Source organism: Arachis ipaensis, chromosome B07 (genome assembly GCF_000816755.2).
Source record: "Arachis ipaensis cultivar K30076 chromosome B07, Araip1.1, whole genome shotgun sequence".
Classification (NCBI taxonomy): domain Eukaryota; kingdom Viridiplantae; phylum Streptophyta; class Magnoliopsida; order Fabales; family Fabaceae; genus Arachis; species Arachis ipaensis.
This window is the reverse complement of record NC_029791.2, coordinates 44030047-44046834: the sequence shown is the minus strand read 5'-3', so window position 1 is coordinate 44046834 and position 16788 is coordinate 44030047. Positions and strand designations below refer to the sequence as shown.

Genomic DNA, 16788 nt, shown 5'->3' with positions numbered 1-16788 from the left:
AAAAAGAAAGTATCAAATATATCAGTTCTCTTTTTTTTCCCTTTTGGGTTTCTCTTCTTCCAAATGTGTTTTGGAATTCAAGTATAAGCAAAGTAGAATCCCTTTCAATCTCGGGCTAAAATACAATGTAATCAAGAAAGTGGAAAATATGTAACCAGAAAAGTGAATATGCTAGTATATTAAAGATCAAAATACATATCGTAAAATCTAGTAGATTCTAATCAAATTAAATATATGCTGGTATCATCTTTAATTGATTTGTCCTCGCTCAATTCTACTCGAGTTTTTTGCTTCAAATACGAAGTTGCACTTCAATCATTTTCATGCTTCAGAAGATGCTCAGTCATGCCAACCGCAGCAAGTTCCGCATTGTAGTAAATCTTCCAAAAGCAATAAAATCTTAGGAGACAAAACAAACATATTGGATCCACTTGACAAACATGTTGAAATTTGAAAGTGCAAATGTAAAGCAAATAGTTTTCTTTTCTTTTTTCACTTCCTCCTCTCATTGTAGATTCACAAATGCTAATCAATATTGCTGAATGACCACCAAGTAGGATGAAATCCTGTGCAATCTGCTAAGTGGACCTTTGAACCAGTTGAGCTAACCAACATCGCAATCTTAATACCAAAGGAAGATGACATTTGTTAAGCCTTGGAGGTTCATATCATACTAATGACTCGTCTTTGATTCATTCAGAAGTCCAACCACTTCTGATAGTAGACGCAAGTTCTTGGGGAAACAATGCCATCTGGGCTACAGAAGTTTATCCGTGGACAAACACCACATGGAATTGAAGACATGGCACCATCTTTTGGTTCTCCTCTGACACCACCCTTGCTTTTGCATTTGTAACAAACTCTGCCAACAGGAACATTTTCAAAATCCCCGTATCCAGTGCTTTTCACCTCTATGATCTCATCATCCAAAACCAGAGTTCGCAAAATCTCTTCTATCTGCTGGTTTGAGACTTCGGCAGTGAAGACCCCACTCTTTCTGCTCCATTCCAGAACTCCATCACACGTAACAACTTTCTGCCTGGAAATGTACTTCAAGCACACGCTCTTCACGGCATTTATTAACTCTTTATCAAGATTCCCTTCGCTATACCAATCCCCACCTGTGATTTCCTTGGATGGTTCAAACTGTGCTGCCATGTAGTGCTTTCTTGCTTTGTTTTGGATGTTAACAACCTCCTTGATCAAGCCCTTCGACTGAAGCAACTTAAGGGATTTTTTCACCACATTATCTGGGAGGTTTGTTTCTCTTTTCATGTCTCCTGACCAGATCCCCATGTCTCTCTTGCTAAGAATGAGATTATAGAGTACACGCTCTCCATCTGTCAAAGTATCAGAAACTAAAGCCAACTCTCGCTTCCGTTTAAGGCTGGAAGAAGATCCTTGCAAGCGACTCATTCCTTACAAAAAAAACTGGAAAAGACGTGTATAACTAATGTAATTCAAATGGTTTGTAGCATATTGAACTATCAAATGTATATCACTTTTCTGAAAATCAAATAAATGAACAATATTGATTCAATCAAGCATATGATTTCCAACCCCTATCTCATCTTGTTTATGAGCATGACAAAGGAAATAATCACACTAAAAAAACTGAATATTTGCAAAGTAGCTGAACAATTATCACTGTGACATGACATTTACAACTACTTACGACTCCAAGAACAGAACAAGCAGCAAAATTCAAAATTCAGGACAATTTAACTGCCATGTAGTCTCTAATTTTCAAGGCAAAACTAAAAGTGATAAATATAACTGCATTCAACTAAAATAGCCAATAGCCATGAATTGTGATGAAGGGGGAAAAAGAAGTCTTGCCAATGTTAATCATAAGCTAAACAGGTTATCCTGACTAATCAGCAATAATTCATTAGTTACATCAACAATATTCAGAAAGAGAGAGACTGCACCAAGTGCATAGCTTGAACACCAGAATAGCAATTTCAGCTTCCTATCCTTAGATGCAGGTACTAAGTCGTGTATTTTTCAAATTCTAGCTGAACTAATCAAAACAACTTTTAATTACTAGAAACAACCCTAGTAATGAGAATCTGAAGTGTTAAAAAGAAATTTTCAATTAGTAGAAACAATTTTGATACTAAGTAGATGAACTAATTGAAAAAACAACTCTAATGAGTAGTTAACAACTAAAACAATAAGCATAAATCAACTTAATCCAAATACATGATCTTTTCTTCAGATGAAGAAATAGTAAACTCCATAAACCTACTATGGTACCAAGAACCATATCAGCAGAGGTGCAACAATTTTCGCCACACCCCCCAGTTCCCCAATTTTTTAGCCACCATAGACATTATTCCAACTTCCCATTGTAACATGAATCATAACACCATTAAATTAATATAAAATATTATATATTTTCACTAATTACCAACTAATTATGAACTCAATTAGTTACGCGCACATTCTCAACAAATTCAATTGAATTCAAAGGTCCATTTTCATCTCGGTAGAAACGAGACAAGCAGAAAAAGAAAAGGTCATCATCACATCACAATACCTAACACACACAATTCACATCATCAAATTTGTATTTTTATTACTCTTTTTTCCTTATTCTCCTCTCATTTTTCAAGTTTCATGTACCATTATTCTGCCATAGAGCTATAACCTTTCACCCACAGAGAAAACCCTCTCTTCTGGCCAAAATGGAGCCCCACGACAAAGTTTTTAAAAGGAATCACACAGCAAAAAAGAAATTTTTTTCATTTCCTGTTCTGCAGTCATGGCTCCTTCATTCTTATACCCAAAATATATCTAATAGTTTAAAGTTTGGGAAACATAGTTCATAAGAATATAAGATAATGTCAGTGTTACCATTACCAAGTAGTCTGAATTTCAGTTTTTATTTTCCCTCATTCTTTTACATAAAAGTTAAAATTTCAGCACAAAAAGGTAGGATGAGTCTGTCATATCCATGTTATGGAGATAGTGGCCATTCTTTTGTTATCTCTTGTGAAGAAAACTAATTGAAAATCTAAACCCTAAATCAATCAATAAATTACATAATTAAAATCCAAAATTTAAAAACTAATTGATAAATCAGCGAATCCTGTTTGTCTAAAATTTAAAAACCTGAATCAACTAATTATTATTACATCGAATTAGTTAATCGATGTAAAGAAGAAGCTGACTGAAAATTGAAAAAGAGAGAAGGAGGAACTCACCAATCACAGCGAGCAGCTACCAGAGGCAAGACGAAGAGCGACCGGCGAGGCCAAGAAGACGACGGCACAAACCAGAAGCCACAAGTCCAGGACGAGACGCCGGTGACGTAATGTATGAGCAGAGCTGCTGATGCTGCTGCTTCTGTGTGAGTGTGAGACGACTCAGACAAGCAAGGTTCTGAAAACCGGACTGGTCATCGAACCACTCTAATAATTGGTTCACTGATTTACTTGTTCAACCGGTCTAACTATGGTTCAACCAGAAAAACTGTTCCATAATAAAATAAAATAACAATAAGAATAAAATAAACAAATAACAATAAGAATCTGTTTAAAATTCTATTTCTTTTGAAAAAGCAAATGAAAAATTAATATTCTAAAATTGAAATTTAGACTCATGTACTTACAGGCTAACAAGGTACATTCTGGCTCCTGCCTAACAAGTGCTCCACCAGCAGGTTTTATGCACCATGCACGAAGCCACTTCTCATTAATTGATATAATTTCAATTAATAAACAAGAATTACAATGCAGAAAAACAGGGCTAATGTCACATATGATGTACACTTAAAAGAATAATTCAATATAGCTCCTCTATCATGTTAAACCAGAGTTAGTTGGTGGTATACAGTTACCAAAGTTCTTAAACACACCAATGCAAGATGTACTCCAAAATTAAGCAATTTCAAGTGGAAAAAACAATTTCTATGAAAAGATAATTCAAGCTTACATTAATTATTCAGCATCCAATTCATTATAAATCAATCCATTATTTCTGGAAAAAAAAAATACAGTAATAATTTTCAATATAAGTGGTAAATTATAATTCCTCTTACATGGTAGACAGAAAGACGGTCCAGCTGGGTCATAATTAATCATCAAAGCAGCTTTTAAAGAATAGCCTAGAAGATGCAAGAACCATATAAATTATTTAGTGCATAATCTGTATTATGAATCAATTATTTGATTTATTTCAATAAAATAAAATAGAATAACAGCTTTAAACAATTTAAGCTCACCAGAATAACCAAGGTTGGAAGAAGGCCACTTATTCATTGTTTGATGCACAAAAGCTCCATCCGTTTTCCCTGGCAAGGAATATACACTAACATAACAACACATTTATGTTTAAATTTCATTGCAATTTATACGTGATAAAAACACAGATCAAAATCATTATATTAAACAGAATGGAAAATCGTTTATGGTTTCTATTGTTTATTGGAAATTTCGCTATTAATCGTTGATGATTTCAACAAAAAAACAAAGCAGCAGCAGAACAGCGGAGCCACAAAACACACAACAGCACACCAGAACCCAAAACCCACAGCAGCAAGTTAAAGCCAGAGCAAATAAATGATTTCAACAAAAACACAAAACCCTATAATCATTCAATGATTTGTTGACTTCAGAACAGAGAGTCAGAGAATAAAACGAAAAACGAAGGACAAGTGTACACCAAAGCCACTGACCTTCGAGAGGGCGACGAGACGACGGCAACGGCGACAGGACGACCGCGAGCAGGACGAATTCGATGGAGGATGGGCGCCGAGCGAGGAAGAAGACAGCTAACAGGGGGTTTGACTTGGATAACACCGACAGTACGAAGAAAGACTTCTCGGACAGCCACGAATGGCGGCAGTGGATCACTCCGTTCGGCGGCGAAGGCTAGTTAGGGTTTTTCTTTTTTGTTTTCTTTGAGTGAAGACATGAATGAAAGTAATGAAAGGAACGAAAGAGAGGGAGAGACCAGCAACGCGTTCTTCTTCTTTTCCCCCCTTCGAAACGACGTCGCATTAGTCAAACCGGCCGGTTACCGATCCGGTCCAACCTGAACGTCCCGGTCCTGGTCGGACTGGTTCAACCGGCCAGTCCGGTCCCATTTTTAGAACCATGGAAACGAGACTCTCGAGTGTGTGAGAGGAAGTGGAAAAAATCGCCGGTTGATTGGTTTGGCCATTTCATATTCATTTTCATTATGAAATTCAATAAAAAATGAAATATAAAAATAATTTCAGTGAAAATATTTTTAGATTAAAAATGATAGTTTTTTGTTTTCTGTTTTCTTAATTTTTTTTTATTTTTTTATTGGTTCTTCCAGTTATCTTTTTCAATTTTTTTTTGCTGTTTGGTTAAAAATTTCTGTTATATTTTTTTAGAGTTAAATTTTAATATAGTATCAAATTTAATTTCTAAAAGCAACACTTTTATCTTTTTTTTTAGTATCTTTTATTTTTTCTATTCTTTCCCATTTTTTCAAAGATGTTTTTGTAAATTAAGTTTGAATATTTAATGGTGTGAAATTTGAATTCTAATTTTTGTTATATTCAACTATTTTTTTAATTTTTAGTCTTCAATAATTCAATTTCTTTCAATTTTTTTATATTTTTCTAAAATTTTTGTGCTGTTATATTTTTTAATTTGATAGAAATGTGATATTTTTTTATTAGTGTGTTTTTTTACCTTTTTTTTCTTTCAATACATTTTTTAGTGTTTTTTCTTTGATTTAAAACCCCTACAGATAATAAAAGAAAAGAATATAAAAAAAAAGTGAATTTGATTATAATTGACAAAAATTTATATTCAATATAAAAATTCATTTATATTCTTATTCAATATAATTTTTTCTTTTTTTTACCGTACTCCCATTTTAAAAGTCAAATTCAAGGGTAAAAAACTTTAATAAGCCAAGTCAAGAATCATGTAACGTAAATACGCCAAAGCGAAAATCGTTTTAGCAATAAGCCAAATCATATTTTTATATAATTCGAACCATGCTGGTTCGAATTCCATTTCTACATAATTCGAACCAACTTGGTTCGAATTATACACAAACACATGCATACACGTAATTCGAACCAGCTTGGTTCGAATTACACACAAACACACGCAGACACATAATTCGAACCAGCTTGGTTCGAATTACACACAAACACACGCACACACATAATTCGAACCAGCTTGGTTCGAATTACACACAGTAATTCATGGTATAATTCGAATTATGCTGTTAAAAAATTAATAATTTATTTAAAAAAATTTATTAAAAAAATTAATAATTTAAAAATTAATAAAAAAATATTTTCACAAACCAAACCCTCCTTAAGTTTCTTTTTTTCAAACTGAAAAACGATATGTTTTTAAATTTTTTTTCTAAGGCCTAGATGTCTGACCGAAATACCTATATAAAAGATTAAAGAGCAGAGTAACTTATAATTCCCACGAATTTTGACTTTCGATTAACAAAAATGTTACGTGAAAACTAAAATCAAATACTATGTAACATATGTTATTTAACTTATTTTTAATATGTATTTTATATTATATTTTAACATGTATTTTATATTAATAGTTTTGGTGACTAATTTTAGTATATACTTATATTGTTTAATTAATTAACTCTTAAAGGAACAAAAAAGATACCAATTAAATTTTACGTGATGCCAAACAATTGATACATTATATTATTTTGTCAATTTATCATGTAAAACTTAGCAATAATACTTATATATACTATTAACTACATTGAGATATAAATTTATGAAAAATCGTCACAAAAATAATATTTTTAGAACAAAATTTTACCTACTAAATAAACAAGAACAGAGGCTTGTATGGAAACTTAACAAATATTTTACTATCTAAAATGATATTATTTTTATGATCATATAACAATAATAAAATACACCACTATAGATGATAAAATACATAAATAACTTTATTTTTTTTACCCTATTTATAACTAAAAAGACTTGTGTTTATTATTTATTATCATAAAAGATATAATTAATATTTTTTTTTTCACAGAGCCTGAAGTCAGACTTCAGACCTAAGGTAGGGTTTGTTTTCAAAGACTGAAACTAAGACACGAGATTGGGACTGAGTATTGAGTTTGGTAATCAAAGATTGTAACTAAAATTTCAATTTCAAGATACAAAATTTCAGTCTTTTCAATACCTCTATAATGTGGAGACATAAGAGACTGAAATTTCTGGAATTGAAGATTGAAGATTGAAAATTTAATAACATTTCTTTCTAAAAATACTTTCATTTAACTTTTCAAATTCTAAATCTACCCCTCAATCTTTATATTTATCTTAAACCAAACAATAATATTAAGACATAGCTCCATCATTTTACACCAAACACAATACAAAAAATTTATCTTTCAATTTACTTCACTTGAAAAAAATATAGAAAAATTACTCTAAAGGACCATTAGAAAAATTTAATTATTAAAAAAGACTTTTAATACCAAAATTATTAAGAAGGACCAAAATTTTTATAATATTTAAAAAAAGACTAATTTTTTTATAAAAAAATAAATATATCTTTAATTATTTTTTATTTATTTTTCATTATTTTTATATTAATTTTATTTTTCCTAAAATTTTAGTAATTTTTATTAATTAATTATTTATTTTTTTATTTATTTTTTTATTTTTGTGATCTTTTTCACTTTGGGAACTAAAAGAGGGACGGGGAATATCGATTTATGCTCTCGTCATGACAATGAACTTGTTGCTAATGGAGGAGTAAACAATGGTGTGTTGGCTCTTGGCTGCTTCAATTATTTAATCAGAAGTTCTATATCAATTGGATTCATTATCAAATAGATAAAAATATTCTTGTTCCGAGAGTTACTTAAAACGGTAATTTGGGCCTGAACGTGAGGTCCAAATTTTTTCTAAGGCAGTGTCCGACTTGTGCTGGTGTCGAGGTGCCGCTGTCTGAGTTCTTCGTGAGGAGGTGGGGTGGTACCTATAAGAGACTCTAATACTTAAGTTAGCAAAGGTTTTAGGCAAGTTTTTAGTAGATTGGGACGTGAGCATACCTAAGAGGTATTAGTGTATTTATAGTAGAAAGATAACCATTTTTTTGAGTAGTTCCATATTTATTGGTGGATAGCCATTCCCTTTTATCTTGGGAGTATATTGGAGTCTATCTTTTAGGAAAGATAGAGATAGTAGAAGAGATTTGGGAAGGCAGTTACTTATTTAGATAAGTAGAACTGAACCCCCTTTTCGTGTCTGACCTCTTTAGGAGGTTGGGCGAATGGAAGAGACCGCCTTTAGAGGGCCTTTATCCTTATTAGGCCTGACAGCATTTGGGTCAGAGTATGAACAGTGCCCCACCTTGAGTCCGAGCTTTCATGAGGTCGGGCTTAAGCATTTGTGGCTTCAGTATTCATTGTCAGGTGTGCCGTTTTCCAAAGGTCGGGTACTCGATGTGTTTCAAAATTTTGAAACGTTGCTGCTTTGATGACAAGGCAAACATTACATGGAAGTTTCTTAGGGATCCACGTGTGGCTTTAAAGAGGGGTGCAAAATATCTTTTTTGCCCCTTATTTCTTATAAAAGCTTTGCCCCTTATTTCTTTGTTTTTTAACTAAGCTGGACGTTAGGCTTCCTTTTTCTGACTTTGAGATCAACGTCCTTTTGACTTGTAACGTTGCTCCTTCACAACTTCACCCTAACTCGTGGGCCTTTTTTGAAAATATACCAACTACTTTATTGGGAGCTTGATGTCCGACCTTTTCTCAAAATTTTCTTTTACTTTTTTGTCCTAACCAAACCATTTGGTTCCAAAAGGTTGGCTTGGCTCTCCTTTCATGCTGTTCAGGAAAGGAAGGTTTTCTCCATTTTTAACGAGTCCTTCTACGATTTGAAAAATTATTTTTTAAAAAATTTGAGCTGTTAATGATACCCGACCTTTCTTCCTTGACGAGAACGTTGAACCTAGTTTTTCATTGTATTAGGAGGAAAAACCAGTGATAGCCAAGTATAATATAGATGACTTAGATGAACATAAGAAGGGTGTAGTTGGTTTGTTTCAAGAGTGCTAGAGCCGGACTCCTTACTTGGACACCAAAAAATTCTTAGGAGATCTCAGTCAACTCTGGTCCGAGCTAGGTAGCTCTCCTTTTTTTACTTATGAATTCTTCTTGTAAAATTGTGTTAATGACTAATGTGTCTTTACTTTGGTGTTGCACAAAGAATGGCTCTTAAATCTGCTGCTATGAAGACACTTCGGACCATCAGAAAGAACGTTGTAGCATGGGGTATTCAATGAAAGGAAATTGGTGATACTTGTACCTAATCTTCTCCCTCGAAGTCAGATTCGGGCGTATCGGCTTCCAAGAAGATTATACCTTTCCCGCTATCTTGGCTAATTTCACCTATCTCTACCTCGGACAGTGTTGTAGCCCGTCCTCCTCCTTCTTCCGCTGAACCACCTCCTAAAAGGCAAAAGACTGCTGAGTGCGAAAGCATATATGATAAAGGCTTTGACGAGCTTGCTTGGAGCGAAAAACATATTCTTCCTCAAAGCCACATCAGCATGAACGATGTATCCTTTAGAATCCATCTTCAGCTTCTGGCCTAAGGCGAGATTCGGACAGCGGGCGTATGTGCAGCCTTGGCCAGGGAGTTGGAGAAAACTCCCCTTAGTGCCAACCACAGTTCTGTGGTGGCTGCTTAGACTGAGGTGGTTTACTTGAAGGAAATAAAGAAGGAGCTCGAGGAGGAGAGGGATGCATTGACATCCAACTTAGGCAAAGCTCAGGCCAAGGCGAAACAGGCAGAGGCGGCTTTGGCTATGTTGGAGGGACTGAGGAAGAAGGCGGAGGAGAGCTACAGATGTGTCTTCGGGGAGAGGCTCAACCTTGAGGATGAGCTGCCTAAGGCTCGAGACAGGTACCCTGTGCTTAAGGAATCTGTGATCGAAGGAATGGATGAGATGTTTGCAAATCTGAAGGCCCAGGTCCAAGTCATTGGCCAAGGTCCAAGTTATTGCTCTTGAGGCAGACCTTTCCATGTTTAGCCAGGATAATATTGTAGTAGACGGGAAGATCGTCCTGGCTCCTGAGGACAATGAAGAGGTCCCTTTGCCTGACCCAAAGACTTCAGGTACCGAGGTCGGTCAGATTCCCCAGAATCCCGAGGTTCTTTCCGAGGTTGTCAACGTCGAACTCCCTCCTTCGCCGACTGGTCCTATTTCAGCTGTGCCAGTTTCTGAGTATGAAATGTCTCATTCTTCCCGAGCCAATGATGCTGTTACTTGGGACGAGCTTAATCCTTTGTACTTTTTCATAGTTTTGAATAGCACGGGATATGGGTCTTAGATGAACATCTTTGCAATATCTTGTAATTTTCTGAACAATTTATTGTGTTTCATTTGTAGTTTAAACAACTTTAAAAGTTTTTTGTTAAGGAATATTTCTTCATTTCGATAATGAATTTAGGTCTTTGTTGAATTAGTTCTTAGCTTCTTCAGCCATTTAGTTGAAGATCGTGTCTTAACAACTTTTAATACTATTTAAGTTAAAAGGTGATATCAACGAGTTTTTGGTATAATGATTTCCTTTATAAGTTTTGACATCGTGTAGTCGGACTTTGTCAAGTTACTTTTACCTTTTGTTTTTGTCCTGCCTTGATTTTGAGGTCGGTTTCACGAATTGTTTACATAACTTCTTACATTAATTTGTACCTCGTCGCTTCATCTTGCTGGGCATTCTAGGTCGAGCAATGATTTTTTTGGTTTATCGAGCTTAAATTAATGCGTTTTTATAGGAAACTTATAAAGAAAGAGTGGATTTATCATTAATGAAGAAAATGCCTTACATGAGTTAGCTACTAAGAATTTTCGCCTACCCTTAGCCCTTATTATGTTGCTTTATTAAAAACCTTTTCAGTAAAAACCCATTTTGGAAAAAAAACCCTTTTTGGAAAAAAATCCTGAAGTCAGGAAAAAGAGTATATCAGGGAACAAGGTGCGCTACCTAACTGTAGTACTTCTTCAAGTTACAAGCATGCCACGACCTTGGGAGTTCCCTTTCTTGTAGGTCAAACACTTTGTAGTAACCCTTCCCTAAGACTTCAACAATCTTGTAGGGTCTTTTCCAGTTCGCAGCCAGCTTTCCTTCACTCGAATTATGAATCCCAATGTCATTTTGGATCAATATAAGGTCTTTGTGGTGAAACTCCTTTTGATCACCTTTTGATTATACCTTAGGGCCATCCTCTGCTTTAGTGCTTCCTCTTTGATCCGAGTTTATTCTCATATTTCTAAGAGGAGGTCGAGTTCTTCCCTTTGTGCTTGGGTATTGACCCCTTCAATGTAGAATATGACCCTTGTTGATTTCAGCAATTTCTATAGGAATCATGGCACCCATTCCGTAAGGAAGCTGAAAAGGCGACTCCCTTTTTATAGAATGGGGAGTTGTCTGATATGCTCATAAGACTTGAAGAAGCTCATCTGTCCATGCTCCCTTTGTGTCTTGTAGTCGACGCTTCAACCCGGCTAGTATGACTTTGTTTGCAGCTTTGGCTTGTCTCCACCGATGTGAATTAGTGCTTTATATTGAGGTCAGCCACCAGATTCCTAAAGTTTGAGTCGGTAAATTGAGTTCCATTATTTGTGGTGATGGAGTAGGAAACTCCATACCTCATGATAGTATTTTTGTAGAGAAACTTCCGACTTTGTTGGGCTGTGATGGTTGCTAAGTGTTCTGCCTCAATCCACTTAGTAAAATAGTCAATCCTACTATGAAGTATTTTACTTGTCCTGGAGCTTGAGGGAATGCTTTGAGAAGATCGAGACCCCATTTTGCAAATGGCCATGGTGAGGTGATGCTAATAATCTCTTCGGGAGATGCAACATGGAAGTTGGCATGCTTTTGGAAAGGTGGGCATTTTTTGACAAATTTGGCCGCTTCTCTTTGCAAGATTGGCCAGAAGAAGCCAGCTCGGATCACCTTCTTAGCTAGTGATCAAGATCCCAAGTGGTTCCCACATATGCCGTTATGTACTTCCTTTAGGACCTCCTTTGTATTAAAGGTCGGGACACACTTTAGGGGAGGTGTTGATACCCCTCTTTTATATAGAACATTGTGAACCAAGGTATAATTTTGTGGTTCCTTTATGAGCCTTTGAGCCTCTTTTTCATCTTCAAGAATAATATCAAACTTAAGATAATTACTATAGGGGTCATCCATCCTAAATTTTGGTTAGATATAACCATTATTGTAAGGTCCCACATTGGTTGGGGAGGGGAACGAAGCATGCCTTATAAGGGTGTGGATACCTCTCCCTAGCATGACGCGTTTTGACGAGTGAGTGTGGGGGCTTCGGCTATCATCCCTATCGTCAAAGGCAAAATCGTGAGGCCTTGTGTGCCAAAGCGGACAATATCATGCTAGCAGGTGGTCTGGGCTATTACAGATGGTATCAGAGCCGGAGCCTGGATCGATGTGCCAGCAAGGGCGCTGGGCTCCCTTAGGGGGTGGATTGTAAGGTCCCACATCGGTTGGGGAGGGGAACGAAGCATGCCTTATAAGGATGTGGATACCTCTCCCTAGCATGACGCGTTTTGATGAGTGAGTGTGGGGGGCTTCGGCTATCATCCCTATCGTCAAAGGCAAAACCGTGAGGCCTTGTGTGCCAAAGCGGACAATATAATGCTAGTGGGTGGTCTGGGTTGTTATAATTATGTCCGAGTTGTCATCTTTCTTTGATATGGATGATGCGTGGAGAGTTTCCTGGATGTGGCTTCTATTGTTGTCCCCTGGCTTGTTGTTGGCTAACTTGGAAAGGGCATCTGCTTGGGCATTTGACTCTCGAGTTATATGTCGGACCTCTTCGTCTGAGAACTGTGCTAGTTGTTCCCATGCTTCATGTAAGTATTTCTTCATGTTGGTGTCTTTTGCTTAATAAGTACCATTAATTTATGAAGTTACCACTTAGGAATCACTAAAAATAATCAACCTTTATGCCTCCACCTCTTGAGCTAACTTCAAGCCAGCCAGCAAGGCTTCATATTCTGCTTGGTTATAAGAAGCAGGAAGCTCGAATCTTAACGAGAGTTCTATTTGAGTTCTTTGCTCACTTTTCAAGATGACGCCTACTCTACTGCCAGTTTTATTGGATGATCCATCTACATACAAGCTCCAAGTTGTCGGGCTTCCTCGACTTTCAGTATTTTTAGTTATGAAATCGGAGAGGTAATGTGACTTGATTGATGTCTGAGCTTCATATTTTAAATCGAACTTGGATAGTTTCACAGCTCATTGTAGCATCCTTCCTGCTAGGTCTGTCTTTTGTAGAATGTGCTTCATGGGTTGATTAGTTTGGAGTTTTATGGTGTAAGCTTGGAAGTAAGGTTGGAGCCTTCGAGAAGTAAGAATAACAGCATACACAAACTTTTTTATCTTTTGATAGTTCAACTCTGCTCCTTGTAAGGCTTTGCTAACAAAGTAGACAGATTGTTGCCTCTTCTCATCTTCTCGGATTAGGGCAGAAGCTATAGCTCGGCTTGCCACTACTAAATAGAGAACGAGCTCTTCCCCGGTAATAGGTTGGGTGAGTATAAGGGGTTGGCCCATAAATGCTTTAAAACCTTGAAAGGCTTGTTTGCATTTCTGGGTCCATTCAAATTGACTCCCATTTTTTAGTATTAAGTATAATGGTAGAGACTTCAACATTGATCCCGCTAAGAACCTGGATAGTGCTTCCAACCTTCCATTATTTGTTGGACTTCTTTGAGACAAGTCAAACTTTTCGTCTCTAGTATGGTTGTGCACTTGTTCGAGTTGGCCTCTATGCCTTTTTGAGTGAGCATGAACCTAAGAACTTTCCGGCCTCTACTGCAAAGGTGCATTTTGAATGGTTTAGTTTCATCCCATACTTTCTTACCGTGGAGAATACCTTGGAAAGGTTGACGTGGCGGAAATTGGTGAATTAAGAATTGTTATAAGATTTGCGTTGCAATTATAGTTCTTAACCAACCAGAAATCCACTTATCAATTTAGAAGGGTTGTCACAAAAATTAAAATTAAAATACTGGGAGTATGAATCCCAGATCGTCTCCCAACAAGTTGCAGAAAGGTGTGTTATTTTATTAATCAAATGTTTTCAAAAAGAGTTTGAGTTGAATAAACAGGAAATTAAATTGGAGAAATTAAGTAATTTAAATAAAAGCCTTGACTGGGAGTAGATTAGTTAGAAGCCCTATTCTTGTTGCAGTACTCTCAAGATTAATTGATAATTGAAGGTTGTTCTATTTAGTTATCCCTTACTAGGTAAGGGAAAGTCAAACAAGTTGGAATGCTGTTTCTATTCACAAGTCCCAATCCGCTTACTTGGAAGGACTGGTGTTAGTGACTAGAGAGCAATCCAACAATAAACCCAATTACAATTTCTCCTTTGAGCATTCCAACTTGAGCTTTCCTTTCAACCAACTCCCCATCCAGTTAGGGAACTACTCGCTCATTGTGAATGTGGAATTCATAACATAGAAAAGAGAATTAAAGAAAGACATGATAAATAAAACTCAAAGGAATCAATTAAAAATAAAAGTAACTCTTGTATTAATAAATTCTAAAATAATCCAATAGTAAAATTGAGTGAATTAAAGGACATGGAAGAGTAAAACCAAGTAAAGAAAACAAACTAGAATGACGAAGTCTTGATGAGGTAATAACTCTTCTCAATATCCCAATGCAAAGAACAATAGAAATTAAAATCCTAAGAACTATCAATGTGTAGAGAGAAAACCTAGAGGAGGAGTAAAAACTAGATCTAAAAAACTAAAACTATGTAGAATGAATGTTTTTTGTTGGTTCTGCATGTCCTCTGGCTCTAGTTTGCTTTCCGGGCCGAAAAATGGGTCAAAACAAGGCCCAAAGATCACGCACGTCACGCGATCGCGTCATTCATGCGGCCGCGTCATTCGGCGTTTTGCTTTTCCACGCGGGCGCGTCGTTTACGCCTCCGCGTCACTTGTGCTATTCCAATCCGCGCGGTCGCGTGAGCCATGCGGCCGCGTCACTGCGATTTCCTCTCTTTCGCGCGGTCGTGTGAGCCATGCGGCCGCGTCACTCCTCGCTGGTCATCTCCTCAATTTCTTGTGTTCCTTCCATTTTTGTAAGCTTCCTTTCCAATTTCCAACTCATTCATGCCCTATAAAGCCTGAAACACTTAACACATAGATCACGGCATCGAATGGAATATAGGAGAATTAAAATACATAATTAAAAGTCTCTAGGAAGCAAGTTTTCAATCATAAAGCATCTTTAGGAAGGAATTACAAATGCATGCTTATTTAATGAATAAGTGGGTAAAGATCATGATAAAACCACACAATTAAACACAATATAAACCGTAAAATAGTGGTTTATCAACCTCCCCACACTTAAACATTAGCATGTCCTCGTGCTTAGTTGAAGGAGATAAAACAGATGAGTAGGAACATGTAAAACTCATGCAATGCAACCTATATATGTGAATGCAACTATATGGTCCTTGTCCACTTGATCAATAGTAAATAAGCTCTTCAAAACAATTACAAATCAAATTTCACTATTCAATTCTTATACAGTAAGAACAGATAAAAATGCAAGAAGGCAGCTCATGAAAGCAGAGAACACAGAAATTTAAGCATTGAACCCTCACTGATGATGTATGTACGCTCTAATCTCTCTAGTGTATAGGGAAATCACTCTATCCTTCTCTAATCATGCTCTCTAATTTTTGTTCTTCTCCTAATCAATCAACAACATTTAATATACCAATGCAAACATCATGAGGTCTTTTCAAGGCTGTAATGGGGCCAAGGTAATGGTAAGGATACACATATGGTTAAGTAAGCTTATAAACTGAATCTTTAATTAACCAAGCTTTAACATAACCTATATATATTCTATATAACTTTAGAATTCATACCTAGCTACCCAGAATTTCTCTTTCACATTCCATACTCATGTATCAACTTTTTATTTATTTTAATTTTATCACACATGCATTGATCTTTGAATTCTTAACTTAACATTAGGGTAATTTTGTCCTCTTATTTATTTATTGAATATTTTTGGGTTTTTTTTTCAACATAAAGATAAAAATAAACATAGCTTATCAATGCACATAGATATTTAATTCTTATAGTTTCACATGAGTAGGTATCCAAATTCCCATTATATTATCATGACACATTCCTTTATTATCTTTTGTTCCCACAATTTTCCATACTTAATTAGCACACACAATTCTATCTTAAGCTAACCAAAGATTCAGTTTGGGATATATAATTCTTTTTCCGCTTAAGGCTAGTAATGTGGTAAAATATAGAACAAATGGGATTTAAAGGCTCAAAGTGGCTAACAAAGGTAATTGAAAGGGTAGGCTTAATTTGGATAAGTGAGCTAAACAATTAATGGCCTCAATCATATGCAAACATATAAATATAATAAACATTGGACATATAGGATGAAACAAAATATAGATTACAATTATAGAGAAGTAAACACACAAGAATAAAATAATTATGGTTAAATAATGTAACCATGCATAAAGGCTCAAATCTCACAGGTTGTATGTTCTTTAGCTTAAAAATTATGTTCCAAATACAACTTCAAGCAAATTTAACATAAGAGTTTTAATTAAAATTAGTAAAATTTTGTTCCAAAAATAGAGTCTTAGAAGAAACTTATTGTCTTTTCAATCAAGTAGAACATACATGCAACTAATCTATTAATATGCAATTTGTCCTATTCTACAAAAGAAAAACTAACTAAATATCCTAATTT

General features: G+C 35.6%; 1 protein-coding gene across 6 annotated transcripts; it reads right to left on the bottom strand.

Moving 5' to 3' along the window:
- LOC107609165 (DNA-directed RNA polymerase III subunit RPC6) lies at positions 1–4955 on the bottom strand. Of its 6 annotated transcripts, none has more exons than XM_016311011.2 (6): positions 4682–4955; positions 4229–4297; positions 4046–4111; positions 3617–3697; positions 3210–3477; positions 1–1431 (listed from the first exon to the last, which is right to left on the bottom strand). In XM_016311011.2, exon 6 carries the CDS (start codon positions 1414–1416, stop codon positions 697–699), a length of 720 nt encoding a protein of 239 aa, XP_016166497.1. In that variant the 5' UTR covers positions 1417–1431; positions 3210–3477; positions 3617–3697; positions 4046–4111; positions 4229–4297; positions 4682–4955; the 3' UTR covers positions 1–696. The 6 variants fall into 6 exon arrangements, with proteins under 6 accessions (XP_016166497.1, XP_016166496.1, XP_016166499.1 ...); XM_016311010.2 differs by having other exon boundaries at positions 3617–3692; XM_016311013.2 differs by having other exon boundaries at positions 3617–3645.